This window comes from Micropterus salmoides, unplaced genomic scaffold (assembly GCF_014851395.1).
Source record: "Micropterus salmoides isolate LMB-PRFRI ecotype aquatic unplaced genomic scaffold, ASM1485139v1 Ms_hic_scaffold_22, whole genome shotgun sequence".
NCBI lineage: Eukaryota > Metazoa > Chordata > Actinopteri > Centrarchiformes > Centrarchidae > Micropterus > Micropterus salmoides.
Window position 1 is genome coordinate 23,913,885 of NW_024041373.1, and position 11,425 is coordinate 23,925,309.

Below are 11,425 nucleotides of genomic sequence, written 5' to 3' on the forward strand. Positions count from 1 at the left end.
GCCCCTAATCATTACTGAGTGCTAAATGTGTACATGAAGAGTAACATGTATGGTCTAAGGTGTATAACAAAGCTTGAACTACCATGTTGAATTTGTCTTTCTAGCTTGTGTATCCGTACAGTACGTTATTTTTAAAGAATGCAACATCTAAATATACATTTCCAAGTTATCTTCAACATGCCTGTTTAACAATATTATCAGTGAACATTTTGGTATATTTGTTTTGGATTTTAACAAACTTTCCCTAATATATCAGATAACACAACAAAAATCTGTCCATCACATAGTACTTTCCTTTTCCCCTAAATTGTTACCACACCATCTCAGATCCGTTCCCAACTTCAATTAATGTCTCCACACATCAGTTTCAAGCTGCAAATCCCCCTCTTCCAAAAATGAAAACATTCACATAAGAATAGACAGTTTAAACAGGTGCCATGGTAACATAATCGTCACTGCGGCAATTACTGCCTTATGCCTGACTAACAGCCATAAATCATTCTTTCTCTACAAAGAGGACGTTGTGGCGCTCCACTCCCATCCAATAATCAGAAATTGCTCCATGTAAGGCGTGACGAGTGGGCGCTGAAACAGCCCATTCTTCTATTTGGCGGACGATATTTCGCTCTCTATGGCGACATTACAGGGATCCCTCAGCGAGCACGATATTGTACCTGCTCGACACCTGTTAGCTTTAGCCAAGGGTTTCATCAGATAGTTGAAATAAATACTAGTCATCATCATAACCATAATCATAGTCATAAAAAACCAGGGGCCTTTATGCTGTTGCCAAATTGCCCTGCCATCTGATTTACAGTCGGACTGGGTGGGGAGGGGAAACAGATAGGGCAGGGAGGAGGATGGGGCCTATTACGTGCTCGGAATGGGATAAATACTCAAATATACACACCTGCAGACCACCTGTCACACACACAGACCTGAGAGCTCACAGGCATGTAATGGCTGGGGATGGGCTTGAGGGAAGAACACAGAGGAATTCTCTTGAGATTACAAAGAGGAACATTGTACTACCTTCACACGCAGTACAACAGGTGAGGAGAGTGATAAGGGGCCAGAGGACAAATTAGCCCTCATATTAAAATAATCCCTCATGTCTAATAACAATAATATGCTCCACACTGAGGCTATTACACATTCACAATGGTCTTCCTTTTCAGGCTGCAACTTGTTGAAAACAGATTTGAGTGTTTGCGAAATGGGCTCATCATATCTGCTGGACCTGTCAACAGTCCTGAAATACACAGAGGTTACAGTAATGGATGCCAATAACTGCAGTGAGGAGGCAGTCTGTGTACACTCAAAATCCCGACCAGCTGTTTGATACAAAAGTAGAGCCACTGATACAAGCAGCAAAAAGACATGTCTTTCAAATGGGAGCTCCACCAATTTTACACGAGGTCCCGTTAGGAATACTTCTTTGCCGGTGAAAACAGCTGTCCAATGTCTTCTGTGGCTCTAAAGAGGGTATTTCAAAGTTTGAAGGATGTCAACAGTGTTATCTCGGCTTGGCCTTGAGACCTAAAGTGTAAACAGAACGCGTGTGTTATGCGTGGGTTTTGAAAGAAGGAGGCATTCGGGAGGCAAGAGGGGTCCTCTGGAAAGAAGCTATCCAGTTCCATTATGGGAAATGTAGGATCCAGTGGGGTTTTTTTTATGGCTTGATTCATATTAGGTGCTAAAAATCAGGATATCTCAGCCTCTACTGCTTCTATCTTTTTTAAAGCTACGTGCAATACTTGATCACTAAAGGGCAGCTTTAAAGCATGGCAGGCACTGCATTGATTAAACCTGATTTTAGTCCAGAATTGGCGGGCCGATTTTCTGGCAGATCAGTTGTCATTTGATATTCAGTTTGTGGGGGGTCACAACATGACACATGATTGCCTGAAAAATCAACAATCTGGCACTCTTAAGAACTTTACCTCTTCAAGTATGATTGGAGCAGTTTATTCATTATTTACTTATTTATTATATTTCAGACAACTGAAAATACAGTTAAATGAAAGAGCTACAAACCATTATGTGTATTTTAGCAGCCAACTGTGTTCAGATATTTCTTTGTGTTCATACCAGGCACAAACATCATGAAAAATAAATTAGGAAAATGTGTAGAGCCAAGTCCGTCATGTTGCTGTGAAGTAACAGGTGATGGAGTCAAAATCCTTTTGACATCCTAAGGCACTAAGATAGAAACAAAGAGGTCACCAACAGCTGTCGCACCTGTCCTCACAGGTCCACACTCATAACACAGCTGATCAAAACTAGGAATTGTAGAGAGGCCATCCTCCTCATTTCAGTCTTATCCCGTGGGAATAAAAAATGCATTTCCATCGTTGTTTGTTTTCATTGTTGATGGATTTACAGTTTACGGTCAGTAAAAAGGTGCATAGCATTGCTACAATGAATTGTCCTTACAGAGGAAGGCTGTAGAACAGTACAAAACTTGATTCTGACGTGTGCAAAATGGAAAGGATAAAAATAAGTGACGTGCACAAACAAGATCCAGAGGAAAACAAAACTAAATCAGCTGAATTATGGCATGCTTATTTTCATCTATAAAATAACCATGTTATCAATTTTGTAAATTAGTATTTTGGCTTCAAAGAAAAAAAATGTGTTAAAATACTGTCTTAATTTTCAACTAAAGCAATGTTCTTTTGATTGCAAAGTTAGGAAAATGATAAAATATACATCAATAGAAATTGCAGGCACAATATGTCTTATCAAACACATACAGCAGAGAATACAGCACAACATCAACAATACAGTGTTTTAATGTCTGTCAGCCCACATGACATTGTCATTTGAGAAGTAATACTGAGATGGAACTATTTACCTTAACAAAAGCAAAAATCAAAAAAAAATAATAATCTGTTTAAAATGCCTGCAGGGAGCTGAAATGAAAAATGTGTTAGCATTTGGAATTATTTAAAACTCAGTGGATGTAAACTATTTTCAAAGTCAAAATGTGAAACAGCTCAAGAAAATCTCTTTTACTTTTATCCCAGCAGCAAAGACTTGCATCAAACCATGCATGAAACTTGCTTCTCAAAAACATGCTCTTACAAGAGGCATTCACTTGTTTATAATAGACACTAGGTCCTTTCTGTGCAGAGTCAAGTAAATCACCCAAAACTTGGTGATCTGATACCGAACTACGTGAAGGAGGTGGCTGAATGATGAGGTTTGCAAAGGTTTATTAGTAAAATAATATCCCTTCAGTCAAGATGGAGCTCCCCTATGGTTTCGGGGCGTTTTGCATTCGCAGTCGCCTCCTAGCCAAGGCTTCCTGTTTCTTCCTCTCAATCTCAGCTGCAGAGCACTTCCCTGTCATCTGGCTTGTGACAAAAACTGGAAAGGAGGAAGGAAAGTGAGAAACATTAATGGAAACACTGAATAAAGTTTGCTTGGAAATGCTGAAAATGTAGAAAAAACACAAATCGTGTCGTTGCTAACAACTAAGTTTTAATTTGTTAACATAAAAATGTTGCTACCATAACTAGGACCAGTGGGTACCCATGGTGAAGCTCATTTGGAAGTTAAAAAAACCCCATCCCTACATGTCCAGAAGAAAATCAGTTTGCAATTCATTGGCAACGAAGCTTCCTGAGGTTTGGACTCTTGACAGCATCACAAATTAAAGCCATGGCACTATGTTTACTTGCTTTGGGGGAGAATAGTTCGTGTGTACACGCAGTGAACTGTCAATGATTAGAAGAACAACATGCAACATCTGTTTTACTTGTGAGTTTTCATTTCAATATCCAGTCTTATAAGTAGTGAGGACAGTAGATGGATCAGAAAAACTGCAAAGATACATTGAGTCAACCAAAATAACCATTTACCAAGAAGAAAATAAGCACTGAACATTGTCTTCATGAAAGTACATTTAGGTGTTACATATATTACAAAATACAGTTAATCAAATACATTTTCTCCCATTTCAGACAAGTATCTGTGCTGTGTTAATGGCTTAATGCAATCCTAAACTAAAGATCTTTTAATTTATCTTCTAATCTCTATCATGCTTTAATACAGCCAGGTGCAAATATCAAAATTCAGACAACTCACCTTTGTTGCTTATAACCGCTGAGTCGGATACATTTCTCTTGAAGGCTGTGTGATGGGACTTGGAGTTCTGTGGTGCCCTGGCTGTCACTGCATGTGGCTTCATGTCCACATTAGCATTCCCAGCCTGGAAAGTTCCAGAGGAATCCCTACACTGGCTAAATTCCCCCAGACTCATGCGGCTTCCTGGGAGGCTCTGAGACATCCGTGATTTGTTGTTGGCACCTTTCATGGGAATGTTCCATCCTTGGTAGTTCACAGATTCACAGCTAGTCCCCGGTAATGAGTTAGAACGAACAAAAGCACATGGGGACTGTCTGTTAGCACTGGCACCGGTATTCACGGACCAGGCTGCGTTGATTGGCATAGGCGCTGTGGTTTTACACTGTCTGTCTACAGTAACATCTTGTTTTTCTTGGCAGTTGCTCAGGCTCACTTGCTGTGGCTGACTGTTAGAGATCCTCTCCACGCTGTCACATACCTGGTAGAGCAGCGCATCATCATCCCCATTGTCCCATAAACTGTCTGAAATGTCTTTAACAGAGTCTGCAGCTACATTAGTTTCCCTCTGCTGATCATTACTGATCTTGTCAGGTCGAGGAGTCGACAGCGTCTTTGTGGGAGCAGATTTCTGGACAGACATGTCGGATTTAGGTTGTATAACAGTGAAGCTGGACTTGGAAACTTCCTTGGCAGTCGTCTTAGGCTGAAAGTGAGGATTGGGAGCTAACTTGAAAGTGCTTCGGTTGGTAGTCTTTGGTTTTGGACACAGTTCCTGGAGTGCACTGCAGCTTGGCTTGGAGTGCAAGTTTGAAGGCTGATGTGCAGAGCTTGTATTTGCAGTAGGCTTGCAAACAGAGGTGGACTGAGTAATGTTCGTCTTAGTGTTAGAGGAGTGGTGGACTGGCAAGATGGTTTTAGGATTGGTGTCATGTTGCTGGTCAGGATTCTGGGTCATCGCCAGCAAAAAAGAATCATTAAGTAGGTCATCATTCTCCCAGTCATCATCAAAGTCATCACACATGTTAACACTAAAACCACAAGATCCTTTTTCTTCAGCAGGACGTGCAGCTTGGCCAGACTTATCAGTGGACTTCAACTCCGATTGTCGGATTTCAGCTAAAGTTGAAGTCACACGTTGGTCTTTTATTTCCTGTGAACAGGCTGATGCTGAGGAGCCCTGGCTTAGTCGACCACTTACTTTCTGAGTGGAGCAGTCAAACAGAGCGTGCAGCTCTGCCTCCACCTGATCCGATGAGGATGGACACTTTAGATCCTTCACATTACAAGGGAATGATGTCTCTGTCAGTTTTGTTTTGGAAGTCCCCAAACATTTATTGGGGTTATTGTTGAATGTGTTAAGCTGTTCTGAAGTCTCCCTGTCTTGTTGCATGTTCTCATCAAACTGCCTGGCCAGTTTCTTGAGGTCCTCCACACTGCTCTGCCTGTAGAGTGGAAACAACACACAAGGGAAATAATCCACAATACAAAAAAGTAAAAACTACTGCTATAAATTAAAAATAAGTAACTGAGTTACAGGTAAAATGAGCAATAATGCATATAATGTTTGTTAATGTAGGAAATAAAACAGCAGGTCCCCAGTCAGTGAGTATCTGGTTCAACAAACTGATTACGCACCGAGAGGACTTCTTCCTGACTCTTGGCTTTGGCATGTCTGGTGTGCAAGGGACTGCACTGTCACCTATCCACTGCAGCAGAGGAGATTCAGTCACTTTCTGTTTCACATCCTGTGAAAGACACGAGCAAAAAATATTTAACCAAACAAGCCTAAAATCTTAGTATAGCACACAGAACTAAGTGATTAAACGGCTTGTAGTTAAGTGTTACAATAAAGGGACAATTTTCACCATGACATTTGGACATGTTGATTCAGTCTAATGTTTCTGAAGAAACAACTGACCTTTGGAGCAATTCGGTTGACAATGTCTGATATTTCCACAACTCTGGTGTTCTTGAGGCCTGACCCAGAAAATAGATAAAAACAAATATTTGTTATACTACTAACAACACTAAAAACAATGTGAAACACACATGATAAAATCACCCAAGATTTTATCATTGTTGATTCATTCTAATTTTTAGTCATATACATGTATCAATTAGTTGTATCTATGTAATAGTTTCCATCCCAACGATCATATGTTCATTAAGTAAAAGAAGAAGCATGTTCAGCGGGTGTGCATGTTTTCATTCATGTAGAACCTCTCATTCAGATGTTATTTCTGTGTTGCACATCATTGTTGTTTACCAGTAATAGCTGGAGTGGGAGATGTTGAATCCCAGAAAATGTCTTGTGTTGGTTCCACGTCACCTGGAGAATCCCCATTATTCAGGCCGGGGTATCTGCTAAAGCCTCTGCGCTTAGGACTCTGCAAATCTGTGCACCAAACAGATATAAAGTGTTATATCATATCAGCTGAATGAAAACATCCTCAGTTCATTTGCTATGGTTACAGTTATTCTAGTGCATTTAACATAACACAATACAAAAGGGTGCAACTAATAATTTTTTTTCATTATTGATTAATTTGTTAATCATTTGCAAGATTAATTGATTGTTTGGTCCATTAAATGTCAGAAAATGGTGAAAAATGTTGATCAGTGTTTCCCAAAGCCGAAGATGACGTCCTCCAATGTCTTGTTATGTCCACAACCCAAATATATTGAGTTTACTGTCATAGAGGAGCAAAAAAACATAAAATATTAATTTAAGAAGCTGTAATCAGAGAATTTGTTCTTAAAAAATGACTCAAAACAATTAATTGATTATAAAAACAGTTGAGTTTAATTTAATAGTTGACAACTAATTGATTAATTGACCTATCATTGCAGCTTTAATAATACATGATTAGACTGGTATATATGTGTCCCAGTGTGCCAATGCAATACAAAAGCACTAAATTAGAATCCAAATAAAATATCTCACTCAACATTTAATATTATTATTTTCGTCTTTCTCACAAAGTATTGTGGAACAACACTGTCAGTAGCGTAAGGATGTGTGTGGTTTCTGGTTAGTGGTGTGTACTGTGAAAGAAATAAGCAATAAAGTCAGCTAGCGTGTTGTCACACTATCACATATTCTGTTTGATCGCCTAATGGCCCTCGCCGCACCTCCTCCACGTAACGCAGATATGGTTAAACGTTTTCAAGCCATCACAGCTATTAACGTTGCAGGTGCGGAGCAACAGATCTTCGTCTACTTTAATCGTTCCGCAGCCTCACCTTTACACATGGGGGATGTTGTTGTACCAGGCATCTGCTTTTCTGTTTTCTTGTCTATTGTTTTGCTGTGACAAAGTTTGGAAACACTCCTCCACAGGTCGGTGAACTCAGGAGAGGCAGCAGCAGCAGGATCTGACATACTTCACTAAAACAGGCAATAACGACGCAGCTTCTGCTGAACATTGTTGTATTAACTGCTTCGTGGATGCTCCGTGGCTTACAGCAGCTATACTTTCTTTTCAAAGTCTGTTCTTGTTTTCGCAAACACGTTTGTTGTCATTTTCCTTCAGCTCACTCATTCGAAGCAAGCCGCCATGTTTGGCCGCGACGTCATCAAACTACGGATGCTGGGAAGGTTTTGTCGCGGTTCGTTCTGACGGCGCCACAACCGTTTTCAAGAAAGACAGGGAAAAGTTGGACTGCGCTGGTGTTAGGGTAAGGTATGAAGGAAAATAAGCACGTCAGTACTTCATTTTCATATATAATAAGAAATATTATAAAGTAAACTGCAACCTATTCATGAAGGCCATATAGAATTTGTTCAGAAAAATAAGAATATATTAGCGGTGGTGGAAAGTTACTGGTTTAGTAGATTACATAGCTTCTGTAGGCTACTTACAATTCTAAGATAGGCCTACTTGTACTTCACTTTAATTTAATGCTACTTAATACCTCTACTTCACCAGCACGTCAGAGGGAAATACTGTATCGAAATACTGTACTGCTTTTTTTGACAGCTGTAAAAAGCAATGCATTGTTACAGAATTACATCACTGTCTTTCATGGTAATGCATCAGTAATAATATCTCAATATTAAATAATTTAACACAGAACCATTTGCCTCCTCAGTGAATACTATAAGTAGGCTACATTTTGCTGTTATATAATAAATAAAAGTGATATTGCTGCGACCCCCTGAAACCTCTTAAAGGACCCCTGACAGTCCCTGGACTTCACCTGTGTACTGGTACTTCAGGCTACAGAGACCCAGAAAGCATTAACATGTCTCTAAACATGTCAGTTTCTGGCAACATGGCCATTGTTGCTGAAGAAACAATTATCACAAAAATTTTAACATTTCAAAGTTAGTTTCAACAAAATGGGGGCAGCATATCTACATTTATGCTGCCAAACTCTCTGCTTCATGAAAAACATCCTAACACTACAAGTAAGTCTACCCATATTTTTGTCCAGTAATAGAGGATTATTGGGCCTGAAGCTTGTCTGTTTGTAGAAGCCTTGTTGGAAAGACTGTTGTTTGTGTGGATCGCATGCCTGTTGTCAAATAAATAATCAATCACACATTTCACAAATGTTTATTATGTGAGTCTAACAAATGTGTAGGCACAATTTATATTACATGGTGTTTGGCAAAAGTATCATTTAAGTCTGTTGAGGTTAACACGGTACTAAGACTGTAACTGTGTCTGCAACTGGTTTCCCTTTATGAATATCAGACTGGTGAGGATCAGCCTTCACTGTACTTTTGTCAGCAGTCAGCAGTATTGTCCTTTCAATAACAATTAGACATCTGCAGGTCAGATCATGCAACTTTTAATAGAGTCAATGTAAGGATATGAGTTTATTACTATATAGTTCTTTAGTTCTTCTTTTATTGTAATCTCACGCGTTGGAATGTCTGTTCCTGCCTTGATAAAGGTTGGTGGACTGTAAACACCAGCAACAATGATGGAAGTAAAACCAAAACATCATCATTCTAACCCTGATAAAGCCTGATGTGTTATGTTTTTGTAAATATATTTGTGTTGTCAACAAACCAAGACGAAAAAACAAAATGATAATGGAAGTTGGAATGGAAAATCTGGATGAAACTGTCCTCATCTGCTTCACAGTTTCTAGCATAAGAATTTCATTTGCATTAGTTTTAATTCAATTTAGTTTCCCATATTTTTCTGAGTCAGTCAAATATGCAGAATACTGGCACATAATATCAGCTATTGGCATTCTTCAATCCAAAACAATCCGCCTTCAGAAAGTATTTTTCATTTAAATACCCCCTTGAGACATGACTGAAGACATCGAAAAATACTTTGCATGGATAAATTTGTGTCTGATGCAGTTTTTCAATTACCTTATTAAAAATCTTTAAAATTACATCTACTCCCTCTCATGAATATGCAAATATTTTTCATTTAGGGAAGATGTCTCCTTCTTCACTGAAAAACCTATTCTCATTGTACGTGTGGTGGAGGCTTTAAGTTTCCATATCACACATATGACCTCAAAATTTTGTAATGTTATAAAATCCTTCTCATATGTACTTGACTTAATCTCAGATCTAAGGTCAGCACAGAGACACTTTCCTTCAGCAGATGAATGTGAAATCAGCCTTCTTGTGTCTGCGCACGCATAATTCTGCATAGCAAAGGTCAAACATCCAAGTGAAGTAACTGTAAGCAAAAGACATTTTTGAGTGCAGGAGGACTTTAAACCTCAGTCACCAGATACACTCAGTGGTAACTATCAAATGTTGACTGCAAATGTTTGACTGCAACTCACTGAGGGACATTGAGGCGAGAATATTTTCATGACCAATCTAAAGTGATAACTCCTTTAGAGCCAAAGATCAAAGGTCAAAGAAACTATTAATACAGTGCACTGGCTAAGTATGTCAGCGAGGCTTTTTCGAGCCAAGGTGACTGATGGGTCAGCGGCTGATCTTTTGTTTTAGTGTGTTTAGGGAGTGAACTTCAGTGTCAAAATCTTAGTCTCATATAAATTTACGCTTCTAATTAAAACACATATATTAAACGTAACATCCAGTTCTGAGTAGTTTGAGCACAGTCTCTGTCTCCAGACTATTTTTATGACTTTTTAAACTCTCAGAATTAATTTTTTAATTCACCTTGAATTTGTCTAGAATTTGTCTGCTGTTGGGAGTTATCTTGAATTTTCTAGCCTATAGAAAATCTTAGATATACATTTTTTTCTTCACTCAATCCACCTTTTTTTGTTTTCTCCCCAGTACTACAGAAAGTGTTAGGTATTACCTTTGTATTTTTTAAATCTCTGTGTTTCGAATAGTTGAATATTAAAGACTTTTATTGAGAGCTGGTGCAGATAGATATACATTCATTGAAACTTTATAGGTTAGTTTTGCTTCATAAAAAATCTCCAAACACTTTTTATTGCCTATTTTGGTCTTAAGTCAGAATCAAAAGGCTCAGGTCTTGGAACCTGTTTGGCACTTAGCTAGCTATAACTAGTAATATTATTCCTTTAACTATATTTGGCCTTTTGCTACGTGGACGTTCAAAAATGCAGTTTCTTGCATGCATACCTCTTAATCAAGTGAATAATTGCTTCATTGGTAACAGGTTAGTGACATGTGAATTGATGACTCCAGATAAGTCCTTTTGTTGTTGAAACTAGTCCATGTTTCCACCATCATCATCCTCTTATCTGAAAGCTGAGGAAATATGATGAAAGTTGCAGTTATTTATTTAACTATGTCATACACACACACACACACACACACACACACACACACACACACGCAGGCATACACATAAACAGTATTCAGTTTCCACTGAACACACTATGACTCCTTTAATCAAGAAAGAAATATTTGGTTTAAAAAATTTAAACTTTACCCTCTTACTTCTGAAAAGAAATCAAACTTCTGACAAGAGATTGGTGGAGGTTTAAGGATGTTTGAGTCACCTGTAAAATGTGCTGTTAGGCTTTTCAGGCTAAATGTGTGTTGTTCAAAATGCTTACATGCATGTATTTCATCAGAGAGGTCAGAGGCAGTCAGGAGGAGCAAGCAAGGATGCAAAATTGAATTGGTGTGTATTGTAATGTGTAGTTTTGCATGAATGCAAAATGATATACTGAATGTGATGAGTTTAGTCCTGATTTTATCTATTTCTCATTATGTAATGCAACATTAATTCACCATCTTTTGCATTACGAATTTTGTGATGTTAAAATCAAATCAATTTCAAACAAATATTCTAAATCTGACCTGAATTGATTCTTCAACACATTTCTGACATTCTGCAGAGCAATTTCCACAATAAAGCACTAGATGGTGCTTGTATACCTCCTTCGCATTGTGTGTGTGTGT

At 38.5% G+C, this 11,425-nt stretch overlaps 1 protein-coding gene across 2 annotated transcripts; it reads right to left on the reverse strand.

The window, feature by feature from the left end:
- Window positions 1-1,952: 1,952 nt before the first annotated feature.
- Window positions 1,953-7,686, reverse strand: si:dkey-78p8.1 (ewing's tumor-associated antigen 1). Of its 2 annotated transcripts, none has more exons than XM_038737720.1 (6): window positions 7,336-7,683; window positions 6,359-6,487; window positions 6,011-6,069; window positions 5,728-5,837; window positions 4,093-5,534; window positions 1,953-3,372 (listed from the first exon to the last, which is right to left on the reverse strand). In XM_038737720.1, exons 1-6 carry the CDS (start codon window positions 7,472-7,474, stop codon window positions 3,260-3,262), a joined length of 1,992 nt encoding a protein of 663 aa, XP_038593648.1. In that variant the 5' UTR covers window positions 7,475-7,683; the 3' UTR covers window positions 1,953-3,259. The 2 variants fall into 2 exon arrangements, with proteins under 2 accessions (XP_038593648.1, XP_038593649.1); XM_038737721.1 differs by lacking the exon at window positions 1,953-3,372 and adding an exon at window positions 3,415-3,722 and having other exon boundaries at window positions 7,336-7,686.
- Between the last annotated feature and the right edge of the window lie 3,739 nt (window positions 7,687-11,425).

What these genes read in the sequence shown, in the direction of transcription:
- si:dkey-78p8.1 (XM_038737720.1), bottom strand. Translation starts at nt 7,474, where the DNA reads ATGTCAGATCCTGCTGCTGCTGCCTCTCCTGAGTTCACCGACCTGTGG. An exon ending in AACATCCCCCATGTGTAAAG is followed by an intron (nt 6,488 to 7,335) that starts GTGAGGCTGCGG and finishes TTTGGTGCACAG; the next exon opens with ATTTGCAGAGTCCTAAGCGC. An exon ending in AGCGGTTATAAGCAACAAAG is followed by an intron (nt 3,373 to 4,092) that starts GTGAGTTGTCTG and finishes CCTCCTTTCCAG; the next exon opens with TTTTTGTCACAAGCCAGATG.